This window comes from Pecten maximus, chromosome 16 (genome assembly GCF_902652985.1).
Source record: "Pecten maximus chromosome 16, xPecMax1.1, whole genome shotgun sequence".
Lineage (NCBI taxonomy): Eukaryota > Metazoa > Mollusca > Bivalvia > Pectinida > Pectinidae > Pecten > Pecten maximus.
In genome coordinates, this window is record NC_047030.1 from 34,558,846 (window position 1) to 34,582,038 (window position 23,193).

The window sequence follows — 23,193 nt, forward strand, 5'->3', positions numbered from 1 at the left end:
ATAAATAAAGTGAGAAACAAAGAAAGTGTTGATGACAGTTACGTTGTGATTGAGGAAACTAGTGTCGCAGAGGAGGAGGAAGCAGTTGCTATTCAACATACCTTGTATAAATGTGAACTTTGTGAAAAAGTCTTCAATCTACTTGAGGAACTCAACGAACATGTGCAAACGGATCACTCCAAGTCCATGGTGGCCGATATAAACATCGAAGTAATTCCTGACGAAGAAGGCAATGGCATTGACAACAGCACCGTCATTACACTTGAACATGAACAGGCAGCGCAGCTGTTTAATCACCTACAGTTACAAATGGGGGAAGGACAAGAGCTGGTCAATGTAATCATTCCTATAACTAAGTGATATATCATAATTATCCACAATTAATTCCCTGCCAGCAAACAAGCTTAAAGGCTACCCTTCACCTTAAAAAATCAGCTAAAAGTAGTTCACAAATTAAATAAGCCTTCCTCATACTTAAACAACATTTACAGTAGGGGAGGGGCCGGACATATTTGGTGATCAATACAGTTTTTTTTTGTTCCTGGGAATACACCATTATTTTTTTGGATAAAAACATTTCTTGATATATGATTAAAAAGAACAGTAAGTTTCAATATATACATGTACATCCTAAATCGATCTGGCGATCTTTATATAAGCCCATGCCTGGCTATAATAAGTCCACCGAATTAAAGATCTATTGCCTGAGATTTTATTAATGTCCTCTACTTCGAGGAAAAGGGTCCAATGGTAAATTAAAGTAAAAAATATAGTTGTTGATTTAACATTGAACCAGACAACAACATGACATATGTGAATATATAAAGATAGATGATATTGAATTGATGATCACAAGTTACTGCTCAAAGTGAAATTTTACCTTTGCAAGTGTTTTTTTTTTCCATCTTTGAACACAATTTGGGAACCTTCGTAAATCAATGTATAATGTTTGTACATGTAATTAAAATCATTTGATTAACTTCAAGTTTGATACAAGACTATTCAGAAATAACTCTAGGCCAGAAACAACTATGTACATCAACTATGTACATTTGTATATAATTAGCTAGCTAGGTACAATGTAGAATATACTCCTTGTTGGAAAAAAATGGAACTCTAATCATTTTCCTACTTGATACTAGTCTTGTATTGTGGTACAGTTTAAAAATAACTTGTCAAGGCAAATCAGGTCTTGGTACCTGAGGTGATTGATATCCCCTGGATAAATTGTATGCATGTAATATAATAATTTTGAATTGTAGTCGTGAGTTGTAAATTCTGGTTCAAAAGTTTTGTTTGTTTGTGCTGTGTGTATGTATATACCTTTGTTTACACACAAGTTGAAGTTGAATGAGAAAAGTATTTGTTAAAATTTTTAGTGTTACTGGGTATTCTTACATGTATTAATTTAAGGATATGTACATCCTTAATTCATTACAGGATATGTACAGCCTTAATTCATTACAGGATATGTACAGCCTTAATTACAGGATATGTACAGCCTTAATTACAGGATATGTACATCCTTAATTCATTACAGGATATGTACATCCTTAATTCATTACAGGATATGTACAGCCTTAATTACAGGATACGTACAGCCTTAATTACAGGATATGTACAGCCTTAATTCATTACAGGATATGTACAGCCTTAATTACAGGATATGTACAGCCTTAATTACAGGATATGTACAGCCTTAATTCATTACAGGATATGTACAGCCTTAATTACAGGATATGTACAGCCTTAATTCGTTACAGGATATGTACAGCCTTAATTACAGGATATGTACAGCCTTAATTACAGGATATGTACGGCCTTAATTACAGGATATGTACAGCCTTAATTACAGGATATGTACAGCCTTAATTACAGGATATGTACAGCCTTAATTCATTACAGGATATGTACAGCCTTAATTACAGGATATGTACAGCCTTAATTACAGGGTATGTACAGCCTTAATTACAGGATATGTACAGCCTTATTTACAGGATATGTACAGCCTTAATTCATTACAGGATATGTACAGCCTTAATTAATTACAGGATATGTACATCCTTAATTACAGGATATGTACATCCTTAATTACAGGATATGTACATCCTTAATTCATTACAGGATATGTACAGTCTTAATTACAGGATATGTACATCCTTAATTACAGGATATGTACAGCCTTAATTACAGGATATGTACAGCCTTAATTCGTTACAGGATATGTACAGCCTTAATTCGTTACAGGATATGTACAGCCTTAATTACAGGATATGTACAGCCTTAATTACAGGATATGTACATCCTTAATTCATTACAGGATATGTACATCCTTAATTACAGGATATGTACATCCTTAATTACAGGATATGTACATCCTTAATTCATTACAGGATATGTACAGCCTTAATTACAGGATATGTACAGCCTTAATTCATTACAGGATACGTACAGCCTTAATTCATTACAGGATATGTACATCCTTAATTCATTACAGGATATGTACAGCCTTAGTTACAGGATATGTACATCCTTAATTCATTACAGGATATGTACAGCCTTTATTACAGGATATGTACAGCCTTAATTCATTACAGGATACGTACAGCCTTAATTCATTACAGGATATGTACATCCTTAATTCATTACAGGATATGTACAGCCTTAATTACAGGATATGTACAGCCTTAATTACAGGATATGTACAGCCTTAATTCATTACAGGATATGTACAGCCTTAATTCATTACAGGATATGTACAACCTTAATTCATTACAGGATATGTACAGTCTTAATTCATTACAGGATATGTACATCCTTAATTCATTACAGGATATGTACAGCCTTAATTACAGGATATGTACAGCCTTGACATATTGTTCAGAACCCTACTTACATTGTTCATCCAAGGTATTGACTTAACTGAGCTAGCTACATTGAGATGTACCTCTTGGTGATTTTTAGTTGGCCAGTGTTGTTTAATAAGTAATGTGTATATATATGTTAAATTTTTGAAGTTAGCCTCACTGTTTATCTTGCCAATAAAGCCCCAAAGTACGATAGAAATAATACAGTGAACTTAAATATTATAACAGTACACAATTTCTCAGACTACTATTGTAAAGTGTGTTCGATCATTAATTCGTTATTGTAAAGAATACAAAATCTGTCTTAGATTGTTTTATCCTGAAAAGGTCATGATTCCAATAATTCAGGAGGAAATTCAGTAAGTAGTTTATAAGTTATTATTATCATATATGATACGATATACATGTATATGATTTGATAACTTAATATAGATTACTTAGTTTCCAAAAAAAGTTCCTGTGGAGTTTGGATTTTTTTTTCATGACCAGCTACAGGTCACTGATGGGAAGCGTTGACAATTACAGGTGGGAAGTGTAAGATAGTGACATATTTCAAATATAACGCCTGGCCACAAATAAGTTTCCTTCATTTTTGCAGAAGTATCAATTTTCAGCTAAAAAAGGATTTCCCCCCATATTTTAGGTATAAATATAAACCCAACACCGCCTATACGAATACTCCGGTTATTTGCATATTTTGTCATGGAAAAAGGGCTATGCAAATAAGTGGGTTGCTCTATCTGTATACCACCAAGTCTGACATGGTCAATGGTATAATTACTAAAATGTTTTATATAATTAGGTAAATGAAAAGAAGTTTTTAACATTGTTTAAATTTTAATTTGAAAGTTGGTTTATATAGAATTATGTTCAAGCATAGTTCTGAGTGATTGTTGAAGCTTTTGTTTTGGAAATATGATTATTCTTGTACAGTATACATGTATGTTTTCACAGATCTTGGGTTTAATTATTTACACAGATTTGTGCTTCAAGTTTAAATCATAGATAATTAACCTTATGCATCATTACATGTTTCCTGTAAAATTCTCATTGAGAAATAATATTTTGTGATTTGACCTCATGACCATGTAGTCCACAGGGATTTGACACGTTGTTATGACCCAGAATGAAATATTAATCCCAGAGTCCAACCCCCTGATCACTTATACATGTATATCATATGTGATCAGGGAGTCAGGTTATAGTCCACAGGGGCCTGACATGATCCTATGACCCAGAATGAAATATTTTATCTCTGAGTTTCGAACCACTGATCTAGATCTCTTATAATATATACAGGTAATTATATACATAGGGTCTAGTAAGTAATAACGACGGTATATAAACCAATATAGGTACTGGATCCTAACAAACAAATGTTGAATGCGTATTACTAGAAATAGATAATTGTCAAGTAGTAATAACGACAGTACAGACAAGTAAATTGTCAAATTTTCGAGGCAATCTGCCCCTTTATCAAGACACAGGTAAATTACATGCGATCACATATAGACATAGAACATGGAACAGTTACACAAATATAGTAGGTATAAACAACAATAAATATCGTAATGTTGTAAAAACGATCCCCCTCGGTCGATAATTAATACGCCGAGGGCCTATTATGATATGTAAGTGATCAGATGTTCAGACTCCACATGTATTGGATAGAATATTTCATGGTAGGTCATTGGAATGTATCAAACCCCTGTGATGTAATTAAGTATCAGCTCTGGGATGTAAGGTTTATGATGTTGTCAAGGAGAAATGAATACATGTAGTTGTGTTAAGATTTTCTGAAGAGGTCATAAAGGGAACAAGGCATATGTATACATGAACATTGATGATACCATATATGGTATTGTCCATTGATTATACCATATATGGTATTGTCGGATGTCAGTAAATGTAGATATTTATTAACCCTCCGGTTATTATGCTAACCTTCACATTGCATCTGTTAATATCATAGTTTTGTGGTTATAAATACATATACACCTCAGCTAAAGACATTAATTGTAAAGCCACTTAATGAATGCCAGGCCTTTATTTGAAATAAAACAAAATTCCCTACAAAGCTGTCTTTGTCTTCACAGTTTTATCTCGTTTGATCTCGTGGTACATAATTATATAATGACAGTGAGTTTGGCATATGGTGCAGGAGTGGTCGTCCATCATTGGTCGTCTGTCAGTCGTTAAGTAACTTCTTCTTGAAAACTGTCTACAGCTGGGTACATATATTTTCCCAAGAGGTACATGGGGAAGAGAACATCAAAGTTTTCCTCATATGAATGACCTTGACATGAATGCACAAAGTCACAGGAGCCGAATACATTGTACATGTATGTGAGAAATTAAACTTAAAAAAAATCTAATCTATGAAGTTCAGATGACCCAGAGAACTGATGTGTACCTGGGACAGAGTAATATAAAATTTCCTCATAAATTCAGCCTCGGCTTATTTTCAAGATCACGGTGGACAAATAGGTACAAAAACCTTTAAAGCTTTTCAAGCTTCATAAGACCTGATATTTGTGTTGTTAATACATGTCCATCAAATTTGACGATAATCCATTCATCTGCAATCTAATTAAAATCTAGATGGTCATTCTCACTACGTTACATGAACATCTAACAACATCCCATAAGGGGTCACGTCGGGGTGACCTTTTGGATTAGCCAATCAAATGACTACTTCCAGAATCTTGGAAGTGAATTTTAGATGTCCCAATTAGCATGACCAGAGTGCATAGTTTGCACAATCTGTCAATCAAGTCATTTCGCCTGACAAAGCATATAGCTATATACATGCTTTGACGAAATGTTTTGCTTCGATGACATCGACAAATTGACATTTCACCCTGAAAGTGAAATGCAAACATCTCAGAGGTCATCAGAACGTGACCCCTTATGGGATGTTGTTAGATGTTTATGTAACGTATTGAGAATGACCATCTAGATTTTAATTAGATTGCAGATGAATGGATGATCGTCAAATTTGATGGACATGTATTAACAACTTTAATTTTAATGTCCACAGGGACGTCCATAGTGTCCACAGGGACGTCCATAATGTCCACAGGGACGTCCACAGTGTCCACAGGGACATCCATAGTGATCATAGGGACATCCATAGTGTCCACAGTGACATCCATATTGTCCACAGGGACGTCCATAGTGTCCACAGGGACATCCACACTGTCCACAGGGAAATCAATAGTGTCCACAGCGACATCCATAGTGTCCACAGGGACATCAATAGAGTCCACAGGGAACGTCCACGGTCCACAGGGACAATCATAGATGTCCACAGGGACATCAATAGTGTCCACGAGCCGTCCATAGTGTCCACAGGGCAATCAGATAGTGTCCACAGGGACATCCACACTGTCCACAGGGAAATCAATAGTGTCCACAGCGACATCCATAGTGTCCACAGGGACATCAATAGAGTCCACAGGGACGTCCACAGTGTCCACAGGGACATCAATAGTGTCCACAGGGACATCAATAGTGTCCACAGCGACGTCCATAGTGTCCACAGCGGCATCCATAGTGTCCACAGGGACATCAATAGTGTCCACAGGGACATCCATAGTGTCCACAGGGACATCAATAGTGTCCACAGGGACATCCAAATTGTCCACAGGGACGTCCACAGTGTCCACAGGAACGTCCATAGTGTCCACAGGGACGTCCACAGTGTCCACAGGAACGTCCATATTGTCCACAGGGACATCCATAGTGTCCACAGGGACATCAATAGTGTCCACAGGGACATCGACAGTGTCCACAGGGACATCCATAGTGTCCACAGGGACATCCACAGTGTCCACAGGGACATCCATAGTGTCCACAGGGACATCCACAGTGTCCACAGGGACATCCATAGTGTCCACAGGGACGTCCATAGTGTCCATAGGGATCTCCATGGTGTCCACAGGGACGTCCATAGTGTCCACAGGGACACCCATAGTCTCCACAGGGACGTCCATAGTGTCCACAGGGAAGTCCATAGTGTCCACAGGGACGTCCATAGTGTCCACAGGGAAGTCTATAGTGTCCACAAGGGACGTCCATAGTGTCCATAATGTCCACAGGGACATCCATGGTGTCCACAGGGAAATCCATAGTGTTCACAGGGACATCGACAGTGTCCACAGGGACGTCCATAGTGTCCAAAGGGACGTCCATAGTGTCCACAGGGACATCCATATTGTCCACAGGGACGTCCATAGTGTCCAAAGGGACATACATAATGTCGATAGGGACGTTCATAGTGTCTTCAGGGACATCCATAGTGTCCACATGGACATCCATAGTGTCCACAGGGACGTCCATAGTGTCCACAGGGACGTCTATAGAGTCCACAGGGACATCTATAGTTATCATAGGGACGTCAATAGTGTCCACAGGGACATCCATAGTGTCGATAGGGACGTCCATAGTGTCCACAGGGACATCCATATTGTCCACAGGGACATTCATATTGTCCACAGGGACATCCATAGTGTCCACAGGGACATCCATAGTGTCCACAGGGACGTCCATAGTGTCCACAGGGACGTCCATAGTGTCCACAGGGACGTCCATAGTGTCCACAGGGACATCCATATTGTCCACAGGGATATCCACAGTGTCCACAGGGACATCCATAATGTACGACTAGGGTCACGTTCCATAGTGTCTCACGGGACATTCATATTGTCCACAGGGACATCCATAGTTGTCCACAGGGACATCCAATGTGTCCACAGGACGGTTCCATAGATGTCCACAGGGACATTCTATAGTTCTCATCAGGGACGTCAATATTGTCCACAGGGACCCCTCCATATTGTCCGACTAGGGACATCCGATAGTGTCCACAGGACATCCATAGGGTCCACAGGGACGTACCATTAGTGTCCACAGGACATCCATAGTGTCCCACAGGGCCATCCATAGTGTCCACAGGACATCCATAGTGTTCCGACAGGGACGTCCATCAGATTGTCCACAGGGACATCCACATTGTCCACAGGACATCCATAGTGTCCACAGGGACGTCCATAGTGTCCACAGGGACATCCATAGTGTCCACAGGGACATCCATATTGTCCACAGGGACATCCATAGTGTCCACAGGGACATTCATATTGTCCACAGGGACATCCATAGTGTCCACAGGGACATCCATAGTGTCCACAGGGTCATCCATATTGTCCACAGGGACATCCATAGTGTCCACAGGGACATCCATATTGTCCACAGGGACATTCATATTGTCCACAGGGACATCCATAGTGTACACAGGGACATCCATAGTGTCCACAGGGAAGTCCATAGTGTCCACAGGGACGTCCATAGTGTCCACAGGGAAGTCTATAGTGTCCACAAGGGACGTCCATAGTGTCCATAATGTCCACAGGGACATCCATGGTGTCCACAGGGACATCAATAGAGTCCACAGGGACGTCCACAGTGTCCACAGGGACATCAATAGTGTCCACAGGGACATCAATAGTGTCCACAGCGACGTCCATAGTGTCCACAGCGGCATCCATAGTGTCCACAGGGACATCAATAGTGTCCACAGGGACATCCACAGTGTCCACAGGGACATCAATAGTGTCCACAGGGACATCAATAGTGTCCACAGGGACGTCCATAGTGTCCACAGGGACGTCCATAGTGTCCACAGGGACATACACAGTGTCCACAGGGACGTCCATAGTGTCCACAGGGACATCCATAGTATCCACAGGGACATCTATAGAGTCCACAGGGACGTCCACAGTGTCCACAGGGACGTCCATATTGTCCACAGGGACGTCCATAGTGTCCACAGGGGCATCCACAGTGTCCACAGCGACATCAATAGTGTCCACAGGGACGTCCATAGTGTCCACAGGGACATCCATAGTGTCCACAGGGACATCTATAGAGTCCACAGGGACGTCCACAGTGTCCACAGGGACGTCCATAGTGTCCACAGCGACATCCACAGTGTCCACAGGGACGTCCATAGTGTCCACAGGGACGTCCATAGTGTCCACAGTGACATCCACAGTGTCCACAGGGACGTCCATAGGGATCTCCATGGTGTCCACAGGGACATCCACAGTGTCCACAGGGACGTCCATAGTGTCCACAGGGACATCCATAGTGTCCACAGGGACATCCATAGTGTCAAACTTCAGCTGGTCTTCATGGTTCTGTTTGCATTATCGATTTGTTTTCTATACTTCGTCAAATTTATCTTTTTAGGTTGTGTCAGTCGTAACAATTCAATCTATGTCCAAAATCAATACTGCGGTTAGATTTTAACAAATAATACAATACATTTGCTTCATCGATGACACCGCCATATACAGCTAGGACACCCGCCATATACAGCTACGACACCCGCCATATACAGCCAGGACACCCGCCATATACAGCCAGGACACCCGCCATATACAGCCAGGACACCCGCCATATACATCTAGGACACCCGCCATATACAGCTAGGACACCCGCCATATACAGCTAGGACACCCTCCATATACAGTTAGAACACCCGTCATATACAGCTAGGACATCCACCATAAACAGCTAGGACATCCGCCATATACAGTTAGGACACCCACCATATACAGATAGGACACCCGCCATATACAGATAGGACATCCGCCATATACAGCGAGGACACCCGCCATATACATCTAGGACACCCGCCATACACAGCTAGGACACCCGCCATATACAGCTAGGACACCCGTCATATAAAGCTAGGACATCCGCCATATACAGTAAGGACATCCGCCATATACAGCTAGGACACCCGCCATATACAGTAAGGACATCCGCCATGTACATCTAGGACACTCGCCATATACAATTAGGACATCCGGCATATACAGTTAGGACACTGCCATATACAGCTAGGACACCCGCCATATACAGCTAGGACACCCGCCATATACGGATAGGACATCCGCCATATACAGATAGGACATCCGCCATATACAGCTAGGACACCCGCCATATACAGTTAGGACACTGCCATATACAGTTAGGACATGGCCATACACAGCTAGGACACCCGCCATATACAGTTAGGACATGGCCATACACAGCTAGGACACCCGCCATATACAGCTACGACATCAGCCATATACAGCTAGGACACCTGCCATATACAGTTAGGACACTGCCATATACAGTTAGGACACTGCCATATACAGCTAGGACACCCGCCATATACAGCTAGGACACCCGCCATATACAGATAGGACACCCGCCATATACCGCTACACGGTGTAGGAAACCCGCCATATACAGTTAGGACATCCGCCATATACAGCTAGGACATCCGCCATATACAGTTTGGACACCCGCCATATACAGATAGGACACCCGCCATATACAGCTAGGACATCCGCCATATACAGCGAGGACACCCGCCATATACATCTAGGACACCCGCCATATACAGCCAGGACATCCGCCATATACAGCTAGGACACCTGCCATACACATCTAGGACACCCGCCAAATACAGCTAGGACACCCGTCATATACAGCTAGGACATCCGCCATATACAGTAAGGACATCCGCCATATACAACTAGGACACCCGCCATATACAGTTAGGACACTCGTCATATACAACTAGGACACCCGTCATATACAGCTAGGACACCCGCCATATACAGCTAGGACACCTGCCATATGCAGCTAGGACATACGCCATATACAGCTAGGACACCCACCATATACAGCTAGGACACTGCCGTATACAGCTAGGACACCCGTCATATACAGCTAGGACATCCGCTATATACAGATAGGACATCCGTCATATACAGCTAGGACACATCCATATACAGCTAGGACACCCGTCATATACAGCTAGGACATCCGCCATATACAGCTAGGACACCCGCCATATACAGCTAGGACACCCGTTATATACAGCTAGGACACCCGCCATATACAGCTATGACATCCGCTATATACCGCTAGGACAGCCGCCATATACAGCTAGGACAGCGCCATATACAGCTAGCTAGGACACCCGCCATATACAGATAGGACACCTGCCATATACAGCTAGGACACCCGCCATACACAGCTAGGACACCCGTCATATACAACTAGGACATCCGCTATATACCGCTAGGACAGCCGCCATATACAGCTAGGACAGCGCCATATACAGCTAGCTAGGACACCCGCCATATACAGATAGGACACCTGCCATATACAGATAGGACACCTGCCATATACAGCTAGGACACCCGCCATACACAGCTAGGACACCCGTCATATACAACTAGGACACAGCAATATACAGCTACGACACCCGCCATATACAGCTAGGACACCCGCCATATACAGCTACGACATTCGCCATATACAGCTAGGACACCCGCCATATACAGCTATGACATCCGTCATATACAGCTAGGACACTGCCGTATACAGCCAGGACACCCGCCATATACAGCCAGGACACCCGCCATATACAGCTAGGACACCATTCATATACAGCTAGGACACCCGCCATATACAGCCAGGACACACGTCCTATACAGCTAGGACTTCCGCCATATACAGCTAGGACACAGCCATATACAGCTAGGACATCAACCATATACAGCTTGGACACCCGCCATATACATCTAGGACACCCGCCATATACAGCTAGGACGCCCGTCATATACAGCTAGGACACCCGCCATATATAGCTAGGACACCTGCCATATACAGCTAGGACACCCGTCATATATAACTAGGACTCCCGCCATATACAGCTAGGACACTGCCGTATATAGCTAGGATACCAGTCATATACAACTAGAACACCAGTCATATACAGCTAGGATACCAGTCATATACAGCTAGGACACCGCCATATACAGCTAGAACACCCGCCATATACAGCTAGGACATCCGCTATATACCGCTAGGACAGCGCCATATACAGCTAGCTAGGACACCCGCCATATACAGATAGGACACCTGCCATATACAGCTAGGACACCCGCCATATACAGCTAGGACACCTGCCATATACAGCTAGGCCACCCGCCATATACAGCTAGGACACCCGCCATATACAGCTAGGACACCCGTCATATACAGCTAGGACACCTGCCATATACAGCTAGGACTCCCGCCATATACAGCTAGGACACTGCCGTATATAGCCAGGATACCAGTCATATACAACTAGAACACCAGTCATATACAACTAGGATACCAGTCATATACAGCTAGGACATCAACCATTTACAACTATATATATATACAGCTAGGACACCCGCCATATATAATTATACAGTTAGGACACTGCTTTATATACAGCTATATATCCATGAATAAATGATAAACTGGCTTGCCATAAACCCCTGTGAATTGACCTTGGGTTGAGAAGTCGTGTCAAGTCCCTGTGACATAATCAATATCGCAATAGCGAGGAGTATGCATGCCATTAATCGTGAATTGAACAACATCACATATATACTATTGTAATAAATATTCTTGACGGCTTGACGTACTAACGATTATTGTACATTATTGCTATCGGTTTTTACTTATTATTTTGGGAATTTCGAGATTTCAAGCAGCTTGAATTTTCCCTTTGATTTCAACGAGATATTGTTCCAACAGCTTGACTTTTCAACTTATGAATAAACATTGCCAAAGTTTGCAAATTTTTGTGTTAAAATCCATGTTTTTGCTGAAAATTTCATTAGAATTTTCAGAATGTAAAATGCCACCGAGTCACTTCATTGAAAGCCCGGAAATGCCCTCTTTTAATATTGTGATATGTAAAAATTTTATGTTGATATTTCTATAAATTATATATAATACAGCCAAATATATGGAAAGCTGAGACTTCAATCTTCTGTTAAATTAGTTACTAACAAAATCCTTGGAAAGCAGTATTTTATAATTCGTTGCCTAATTTTCTCTATATAGTTTAAATATACACAGTAGCCAATAAATTGTAGCATGCAACCTGTCGTTAAGTTATTATCTCCCCTGAAGTTTATAGCAGTCTCGGACTTTTCCCCTGTCATTATGTAATGTTCCGAAGGGTTCCACAATAAGCCAGAAAACAACAACACACGTGAGGAAGGGCAAGTAAGTAAACAAACAACTATCTAGATAAAGTAGGTATGATAGCAAGTCAGCAAAATAGGCATGGGGGTGTTTAAAGAGGTGAAATACGAAAATACTATTTAGATTCACCAACTGTTATCTTTAGGATTTTCTCCGCGATCGACTATCTTCTCACATCATCATGAATGTCAATGTAAGGTTAGCTTGTGCGTGGCACGTTTAGTTTTACTGTTCTAGTCCGTCACCGATCATGTCAGTGTTGAATGGATAACTTGACAAGACAAGCACAAATATTGCCAAATATGTGCCAGTCTAAATCACGATCTTGGGCTTGCGGACAATTAATTATCAGCTGATTATAGCACAGGCATATTTTGACAGAAATTATATAACTTAAATTGAGATAACGTGTACCAGCCCTACTACAAACAGCGTTATTTAATATATTATATATTCTATAATGGCAATTGTGCCTTTTATACCATGCCCGAATTTTGTCTTTGGATCCCAGTTAAAATTGCTGGCTGAGTTTATCATAATTAATCAATTAGTACCCTATATATATATATATATGTATATTGTCCTGAGTATGGTTGTTGTAATTGGAAATTAAAAGCATTTGATACTTTTCCTGTGAGTATAGATTTCTAAAATATTGAACACTGACTGTGCTTAAGCAAACTTGACAATAATTTTAATGCCTAATTTCATGATACATTTGTAATGTAATAATGTACACTGTATAAAGCTAAGTTATTATAAATAAATATGACAATAACTCATTATGCAATGCACATTTATATTGATTATATATTTTTTTTTTTAAAGAAAAAAATGCACGATATGTAAGTCCAAATATTTTATTGATTCTGTTAAATTTACATAAATCAGAAATGTAAAACAGTGTTTACTTTACAGTATAACTTTTGTGTTTTCTAACTGAAAATCGTTATTCATGATGGCCAAACATCAATTGCAAGGTATTTAAATTTTCAGTGATAAATACACTTAATAATTAGAAATAAATATGACTTAAGTATGAAAGTCTTCAAGTCATTTAACCATCAGGTTGTTTATGAAGAAAGGTCTTCATGATCAATAAATAGATCATCAAGTCATTTATATATGTACAAAGTCTTCCATAAAACCATGAAGTCATTTTTATGTACTAAATCTTCAATAAACTATGAAGTCAATTATGTACAAAAGTCGTCAATAAACTATCAAGCAATTTATGTACAAAAATCTTCCATAGCATCTAGCTATGTACATAACTATCTCAAATTTAGAATTGGGAATTTTAACTGGTTGTTGGATTGGAAAAATTTCCAATTTTGCTGTGGGGAATTGGGCCGAAATTCTGCCCCCAAAAAAGTCCTGGATATATATATATGCCCAAGGTATTTGGTGGAACAATATGTTTTAAATTGGATGTCATAGGTATACACATATGGATGTTATATAGGTATTATAATTATATAAAGAATTTTCACTTTATACTTTGAGTTGTAACTGTGACAGATCTAGAGCCTTTTATATTATATTTAATTTTAATGCCTTATATACATGTATATAATTGGCTGGGATTCAAGCCTGGGAGCACAGGCTAATACTGGACGAATGAAAGAGAAACTTTCTTTAATTGAGTCGGTAGATGGAGAGCATTTATTTACATATTATCTACCAAGACTATGTACAGCATGTATAGATATAACCCTCAGGTCCATATATTATTCATGAAACATACATTGAATTAATAAGAAACATCTTTTATTCAAGTACATGTACACAAAGTGATATAAATATTATTATTGATATACTAATATAGGTATGTAGATCAATGCATGCTCATCTATACATGCAATATATGCAGACAGCATCTGATTTACTGTGTAGCAGTCGTTAATGCAGAGTATGAAAATGTAACAGACGTTATTATAGTTTTTGACGGAATAAACTCTTAGGTATACGGTATTACTAAGTATATGCTGTTGCTTTGGACATGTGTGTCCAGTTCACTGATTTCTGCTGGCGATAATGGTAACACTTTACTAGAATATTTTTAAAGGAATATTCTTATTTCTTAATATAGATGTTGTTGGATAACTTATTAGTCCCTTACCACTGGAGGCGAGGGAAAGGGGGGGGGGGGGGGGGGGGGGGGGGGGGGGGGGCTATCCGATTCCTCCCTGTCCCTCTGTCTGTCTGTCTGTCCGTTCACTCAGTTTGATCACCTATGCTTCAAAGTATGTCGGTGAAAGTTGGTACAACGTTATGTTACTTCAGTATGAGTAGCTACAGATCGAGTTCGAGTTTCAGGGTTTTTGGGTCAAGGTCAATGTCACTATTTTCAGTGGGGGCCGGAAGGGGACATTGCATTGCTTTAGCAATACCCAGCATGCTTTCAAGTTTAAACTGCAAGTCCAAAGTGCAAGTTAAGTTACTTATATGTGAACCAATTTTAGCTTTGAATTCCTATTAGAGATTTGATGATATATAATTATGCGTAAGTAAAGAAGGGGCTGATTTGTAATCTCAGTGGCTTAATTGATTGTGATCTCGGGAGCTTATTTGTAAGCAGGGGCTTATTTGTGAGCAGGGGCTTATTCGTGGATAGATACTGTATGTAAATTATTTGTGGTAGGTAAATCTAGGACCAGATTGAGGACAAAGAACCCTGAACCTGAATTATTCTACATCATGTTAATGAAATCTGAGTGCTACATTTAATTTATTGCAAATTTTTGTTTTATTTTGCAGATAGACCGGTTGAAAGAAAAAGACTCAAGACATTTTGAGGGGTGCATCATGCTGAATGCAGAGAAGAGTTTATTAATCAAGATTAATGTTTTACAATTCACACAAATGTCAAAACATACAACAGTATTTTTATAGTTACATATACGTCTTATGTCAGCATGGCTCAAATAGAGGAGTTCGTTATAGGCGCCTTAAGCACAAGCTGTGCAGGATTTTTCACAAATCCCTTGGAAGTAGTTAAGACACGCATGCAGCTTCAGGGAGAACTCCAAGCACGGGGGAATTACCCTGTCCACTACCGCAACGCCTTACATGCATTTTACACCATCGCTAAAAAGGATGGATTCATCAAGCTTCAGAATGGCCTTGTTCCTGCTCTTTGGTATCAAATGACTATGAATGGATTTCGTCTTGGTACATATCAGGTGTTCGTAAACTACGGACTGACCAAAGATAAAAACGGAGACGTGGTCATTTACAAAAGTATTGTAGCTGGCGCTTTGGCAGGAAGTGTCGGAGCTTGTATGGGAAGTCCGTTCTACATGGTAACTATAACGACAAATGGCCGAGGAAACAACATGTACTTCTAATGGTGTCTCTAGCCAATGATCACCGTCTTCATGTTGTCTTCGGACATACCTATACATAGGAAATAAATCAATTATATATATATATCTTTTTAAAAAAAAACAAGTAGCTATATTGATGTACTATTGTTTTTTCTCGCCTGCCATATTAATATAAGAGACAATTTGTTTATCTTTTCAACAGTTTCAAACTGCTCATAATAATAATTATGTCAACAAATGTTTAAGAATTATCATTTGGGCGCATGCGCAGTAGCTTGAAAGTTGTCGGTGCTAAAATGCTTGCAAAAAGAAATTATCTATATTTAAGACCACATGTATCAAGTTTGTTTAAAACAATCAAAATTTTCAAATTAACTGATAGGTGTAGAATTATGATATCTGGACAGCAGTTTACGACGCAGTCTAGAATTTATTCGGAAGTTCGTGATTTTGATTCCTACCCTACCAGTCACAAAATTTTATTCTTTTCTTTTAAATGCATTTTGTAGGTGAAAACTCATCTCCAGTCCAAATCGGTACAACAGATAGCGGTGGGATACCAACACGACCACCAGAATATGAGAGGAGCGTTCCGCAGTGTATACAGTGAAAGTGGAATTCTGGGACTGTGGAGGGGTGTGCTGGCAGCCATGAGTAGAGTCACAGTCGGATCGGCTGTACAGCTCACTACCTTCTCAAAAATCAAAGAGGCTATTGTGAAAAAGAAGGTCAGTGTTTTAACATATTTGAATTTTCGTAAGTACAATGTACATTTTTCTGTGGCTAAGTACTATAGTTGACCTGGATCTGTAATCCATTGTATGATGGAAATGGACGACTTGTTTCATGTTATTACTTCTATTCTCCATCTGTAGACATAAATTAAAAGTGGAGATTCGAGTAAGAGGTCACTTTACTAGCTCATGTATCAGACTAGCAGGGATCTTCCTTTAGCTCGGTATATAGAGCGGAGAACCGACAAGCCCGTGAGGAGGCACACTAATTGTGTTTCCTGTTACAAGATGAATTGATTTCATTCCTTCATGTTCAAAAGTCAAGGTCAAAAGTCAAGGTCACATATGTCATTTTCATTTTTCTTGCATCATAAAGTTTACTTCTCATTATATATATAATTAGGGGCCACGGTGGCTGAGTGGTTAAGGTGTCCCGACACTTTATCACTATATACATGTAGCCCTCCACCTCTGGGTTGCGAGTTCGAAACATACATGGGGTACTCCGCCTTCCTCCACCTCCAAAGCCTGGCATGTCCTTAAATGACCCTGGCTGGTAATAGGACATTAAACAAACAAACAATATTTGATCAAGTTGGTGGAATAACAAATTTTAAATATTGATTTGCGTATGTTTCAGGTATTTGCGGAAGGAAGTGCCTTAGTTTCGCTGTGTGCCAGTACAACAAGTGGTGTAGTAGTGACGTTATTTATGACGCCGTTTGATGTCGTGTCGACTCGGATTTACAATCAGGGCCTTGATGCTCAGGGGAACGGCCTACTCTACAAAGGAGTAGCGGACTGTTATTTAAAGATCTTCCGGGAAGAGGGACTCTGGGGTTTCTATAAAGGCTGGGGACCCTCCTTCCTCCGTCTAGTTCCACATACAATGCTAAGTCTTATGTTTTGGGACCAGTTGAGGGATTTTTACGGCAGATTTAAATCGAGAAATGTATGATATTTGATAAAGTTTTTAGTCTTACTATCAGTACCAGCTGAGGGATTTTTACGGCAGATTTAAATCAAGAAATGTATGATATTTGATGAAGTTTTTAGTCTTACCAAATACATGTACATATTGTACAATTCTTTTTGACAGGTTTTGAAAAATACTTTTTATGTATTGTATTTTTAAAACAATGAAATATTTTAAAAATTGTTTAGATTATTAATAAGCAATATTTACGATTTATAATAATATTCAGCAATCTAAGTTTGTTGAATGAGTTATTGTAGATGTATTATGTATATTTTTACTATGTAAAAGTAGATGATATTGTTTGTGGAAATCAAAAGAACATTGGCTATGTAGGGGAGATAACTCATCAGAGCTTCACCATTTTTCCTGTGTCTGTGGAAATACTCAGACTGTGTAACATTGGCTATGTAGGAGAGATAACTCATCAGAGCTTCACCATTTTTCCTGTGTCCGTGGAAATACTCAGACTGTGGTCTCTTCAAACTCTGTGTGATAACGTGGACAATTTCACATTTTCTGTGAACTGAAAATCAAGTATTTTGATCATGCTGATGAATTACATTGGAATGTTTTAAGACTGAGAATGTATTTCTGAATAATTTTCCTGTATTGGTATCAGATATCAATGAAATAAATATATTATTGTCCACTTGCCATGTCTAGGGACAATTTGAATTCATCGGATATGAATATTTTTGCAGTGATTTAATTAATGTGAAAAATGTGAGCAATAATTTTAATTAAATCCAGCAAAATTAACATTGTTACATTTCTCTTTGTTGTAGTACTGTCTGACAATCTCTCCAAAAACCTCAATGTTAAGTAATAAAGGGGTCCCTCGAAGCATTTTGATTGGTCAAATTTGAAAAGGTGCTGATTTTGACCAAATTTATAATTAAATATATAACACAACTCACAATACTGATACTTCAGTTAGCATTGTTAAAGGCATAATAAGGCCTAGGATATTTCATTACAAAAACATTGTCTGTTTTAATTTATATGATTATATAATGCGTAATGAGCAAACTTATGAAACTTTATCCGTACATGAATCATGAGTTGGTGGAATACGAGCATCAATATTTCTGTATTTAATTACAATTATGACAGTAGAAGGAAAAAAAAACAATGTAAGAAGATATTTTTTAAATTTATTTATTCGACTTGAGACTCTTTTCTCTGAAAACTGGACATATATTTTTTCCATATGAATATCGTAAATCCTACTACTTTAAGAGTGCAGTGGTGTTTTGTGTTACTAGAGTAAATGCATTTCGATCAGAATTTTTTACCCGAGAAGTAGATTGGGCCCTTGGGCCTCTTGTTTAATATAATTCCTTGCATTCCATCATCTTAACAGGTACAGCAAGTTATAACTGAAGTCATACCTGTGAATTTGTGTATTATATACATGTGTTTATATATCAGAATAAAATGGTGTTTTAGGTCACATGACACTGTCTATGAGCTGACTTTATGTGGGCAGAAATATTGCGTTTATTCATCAGATTTACACATCATGGTCAACATTTTGAATCAAATCATTTCAAGTGAAATTACCAGTGGAAATTTTGCAGAATTTGATGATTCAAATTCAGTTATTTTTTATTGACTCATTCCATTTCACACCTACTGAACAAGTTTTTAATCGAGTCATTTAAAATTTGAAATTACTAGTGGCAATTTTGTATGAAATCATGCAAGCTGAATTTGTTACTAACTTGTTGAGGAAATTCAAAAATACTGACCAAATGTTTTTATCAGATTATTTCAAGTTTACAATTACCAGCATAAATGTCGTATGAAGTTATTCAAGCTGAATATGTTATGAACTCATTGATCAAATCAAAACATACTGACCATAATTATGTATCAAAATGTGTTAACATGCACCATTGAATTTGAAATATATTATCATGCAATAAAATATATAAATTTGTGAGAAATCATCAAATATACTGGGCTACAGAAATTTGATACCATTTGTCAACTCGCCAAGACATATTGGGTCACAGGGATTTGTCACCATTTGTCAACTCATCAAGACATACTGGGTCACAGGGATTTGTCACCATTTGTCAACTCGCCAAGACATACTGGGTCACAGGGATTTGTCACCATTTATTAACTCACCAAGACATACTGGGCCACAGGGATTTGGCACCATTTATCAAGTCACCAAGACATACTGGGACACAGGGATTTGGCACCATTTGTCAACTCACCAAGACATACTGGGCCACATTGATTTGGCACCATTTATTAACTCACCAAGACATACTGGGACACAGGGATTTGGCACCATTTGTCAACTCACCAAGACATACTGGGCCACATTGATTTGGCACCATTTATTAACTCACCAAGACATACTGGGCCACAGGGATTTGGCACAATTTGTCAACTCACCAAGACATACTGGGTCACAGGGATTTGTCAACTCACCAAGACATACTGGGCCACAGGGATTTGTCACCATTTATCAACTCACCAAGACATACTAGGCCATTGGGATTTGTCACCATTTATCAACTCACCAAGACATACTGGGTCACAGGGATTTGTCACCATTTATTAACTCACCAAGACATACTGGGCCACAGGGATTTGGCACCATTTATCAAGTCACCAAGACATACTGGGACACAGGGATTTGGCACCATTTGTCAACTCACCAAGACATACTGGGCCACATTGATTTGGCACCATTTATTAACTCACCAAGACATACTGGGACACAGGGATTTGGCACCATTTGTCAACTCACCAAGACATACTGGGCCACATTGATTTGGCACCATTTATTAACTCACCAAGACATACTGGGCCACAGGGATTTGGCACAATTTGTCAACTCACCAAGACATACTGGGTCACAGGGATTTGTCAACTCACCAAGACATACTGGGCCACAGGGATTTGTCACCATTTATCAACTCACCAAGACATACTAGGCCATTGGGATTTGTCACCATTTATCAACTCACCAAGACATACTAGGCCATTGGGATTTGTCACCATAATCAGCTCATCAAGACTTACTGGGCCACAGGGATTTGTCACCATTTATCAACTCACGAAGACATACTAGGCCATAGGGATTTGACACCATTTGTTAACTCACCAATACATACTAGGCCACAGGGATTTGGCAACATTTGCCAACTCTACAAGATATACTGGGCAACAAGCACAATTGCAACCATGAATCCTATTAATCTTGCATACTTTTGGTTTGTTTTGTTTAACGTCCTATTAATAGCTAGGGTCAGTTAAGGATGTGCCAGGTTTTGGAGGTGGAGGAAAGCCGGAGTACCCGGAGAAAAACCACCGACCTACGGTTAATACCTGGCAACTGCCCCACGTAGGATTCGAACACGCATCCCCAGAGGTGGAGGGCTAGTGATAAAGTGTCGGGACACCTGAACCACTTAGCCACCATTGGTGTCGGGATAGTGTCAGTTTCCTCTGGCCCTGGCACCAGACATGGTGATCAACGTGTATGTAAATGAGCTCACTAGCTTATATAATTTTTAGTTCTCTTCTGGTGAAACCGGGGGACTAAAGGTTTCTTCTCCGTCCGTATTCTACGTGCACAAAGATTGTCAGCGCTCCAGCGGCTTAATTTCTTAAGGGATTTTGATCAAACTTCACACAATGATACATGTCCATAATGATATTACTATTTTTGATGGGGAGAGGGAAGGGGACTTGTATTACTTCATACTCAATATTCCAAAAGTCTTTGTCAAGCATACCGTAACGACATTTTGATACCTCCACCACCTCCCGGGAGGGCTCCTTGGGATACAAAATAAATGTTTGGGACTTGGACAGCTGGGGCCTGTTTCACACACCCAAGTTGACGCCGGACTGGAGGCGGATACTTGTAGGATTTTCTTATCCTCTCTGGATCTCTCAGCAGGTCCATCAATTGAACGTCGAACTCTTGGTGGAAATCTTCCGGAAGTCCAGATCTTCATCAAACCAGAAGCTCCTAGTTCCGTCCAGGTAAGTTTGAAAGGAGTTTGATTTTTATTTCTATTTTCTTTGATATTTCTTGCGTTGCCGAGGGCTAGACGGCAAATGTTTATTTGTTATTTGGGTAATTATTTTAGATGATGGAGAGAAGACTCAAATATTCCCGCGTTTCACTACGTAATTGTCTTTGCGGCTATGGCGTAGGACCTTGGCGCGCGAGCGTGATCTGTTCTGTGTATAGGCATTCTGTAGTCAGACGCCGGGCAGTGCAGGTCGAATTTGTGTTTTTTGTTTGGTTTTTGTATTTTGAATACGTTCACACCAATATGTAAGATTACTTGGGTAGTGGTGCTATACTAAGTGTAGCGAGGCAGTATTTATTGCAGGTTTATAGGTTGGTTCCGGGGTTCAATAATCTTCATCTTCATTTATTTTTTATTTATTTTTATTCGGAAAATAAAGATACAACTTGTAGTATATTGTAAAGTTTTCGATTTATTTGTTTAGTCACTTAGTTTTGTGGTAGACAGAATTGATAAATACATGTGTAGTTTAACGCAGGACAAACTTTACTCCTAGACCATCCTGCAATGGGCTGTAGTAGTTCTCAAGCCTTTATTAATGCAAGTTAGCAATATGACACAGGTTTCCGGGAACAGCTCCAGATTTCCAAAACATTGAACACTGACTGTGCTTAGGCAAACTTGACAATAATTTTAATGCAATAATTTATGATACATTTAATAATGTACATTGTACAAAGCTAAATTAAATAAATATCACAATAACTCATTATGCAATGCACATTTATATTGATTATATTAAAAAATGTGCATGATATATCAATCCAAATATTTTGATTATGCTAAATTTACATGTTACGTAAATCAGAAACGTAAAACAATGTTAACTTTACAGTATATTACTTTTGTGTTATCTAACCGAAAATACTTGCGCTCGTTATTCATGATGCCCAATTATATTAACAAACATCATCAAGGTATTTAAATTTTCAGTGATAAATACACTTAATAATTAATAATAAATATTACTTAAGTATGAAAGTCTTCAAGTCATTTAACCATCAGGTTGTTTATGAAGAAAGGTCGTCATGATCGATAGATCATCAAGTCATTTATATATGTACAAAGTCTTCCATAAAACCATGAAGTCATTTTTATGTAAAAAAAAGTTCTCAATAAACC

At 39.2% G+C, this 23,193-nt stretch overlaps 4 protein-coding genes across 4 annotated transcripts; 2 read left to right on the top strand and 2 right to left on the bottom strand.

Moving 5' to 3' along the window:
* Positions 1-4: 4 nt before the first annotated feature.
* Positions 5-4,948, top strand: LOC117345154 (zinc finger protein 595-like; the record flags this gene model as incomplete). Its single annotated transcript, XM_033908147.1, is given in 1 exon segment — positions 5-4,948. A coding segment is annotated over 1 exon segment (356 nt), but the record flags the coding sequence as incomplete, so codon positions are not given.
* A 1,278-nt stretch (positions 4,949-6,226) lies between these two features.
* On the bottom strand, positions 6,227-7,523 carry LOC117344791 (acidic repeat-containing protein-like). Its single transcript, XM_033907617.1, has 2 exons — positions 6,942-7,523; positions 6,227-6,844 (listed from the first exon to the last, which is right to left on the bottom strand). Exons 1-2 carry the CDS (start codon positions 7,521-7,523, stop codon positions 6,227-6,229), a joined length of 1,200 nt encoding a protein of 399 aa, XP_033763508.1.
* A 536-nt stretch (positions 7,524-8,059) lies between these two features.
* Positions 8,060-9,034, bottom strand: LOC117344792 (acidic repeat-containing protein-like). Its single transcript, XM_033907618.1, has one exon. The coding sequence runs from the start codon at positions 9,032-9,034 to the stop codon at positions 8,060-8,062; it is 975 nt and encodes a 324-aa protein (XP_033763509.1).
* A 3,886-nt stretch (positions 9,035-12,920) lies between these two features.
* Positions 12,921-19,462, top strand: LOC117345155 (solute carrier family 25 member 35-like). The gene is made up of 4 exons (XM_033908148.1): positions 12,921-12,983; positions 15,723-16,267; positions 16,801-17,019; positions 17,666-19,462. The coding sequence occupies exons 2-4, from the start codon at positions 15,881-15,883 to the stop codon at positions 17,981-17,983; spliced, it is 924 nt and encodes a 307-aa protein (XP_033764039.1). The 5' UTR covers positions 12,921-12,983; positions 15,723-15,880; the 3' UTR covers positions 17,984-19,462.
* The last annotated feature ends 3,731 nt before the right edge of the window (positions 19,463-23,193 follow it).

What these genes read in the sequence shown, in the direction of transcription:
- LOC117344791 (XM_033907617.1), bottom strand. Translation starts at nt 7,523, where the DNA reads ATGGATGTCCCTGTGGACACTGTGGATATCCCTGTGGACAATATGGAT. An exon ending in ACATTATGGACACTATGGAC is followed by an intron (nt 6,845 to 6,941) that starts GTCCCTTGTGGA and finishes GTCCCTGTGGAG; the next exon opens with ACTATGGGTGTCCCTGTGGA.
- LOC117344792 (XM_033907618.1), bottom strand. Translation starts at nt 9,034, where the DNA reads ATGGATGTCCCTGTGGACACTATGGATGTCCCTGTGGACACTATGGAC.
- LOC117345155 (XM_033908148.1), top strand. Translation starts at nt 15,881, where the DNA reads ATGGCTCAAATAGAGGAGTTCGTTATAGGCGCCTTAAGCACAAGCTGT. An exon ending in TGGGAAGTCCGTTCTACATG is followed by an intron (nt 16,268 to 16,800) that starts GTAACTATAACG and finishes TGCATTTTGTAG; the next exon opens with GTGAAAACTCATCTCCAGTC. An exon ending in AGGCTATTGTGAAAAAGAAG is followed by an intron (nt 17,020 to 17,665) that starts GTCAGTGTTTTA and finishes CGTATGTTTCAG; the next exon opens with GTATTTGCGGAAGGAAGTGC.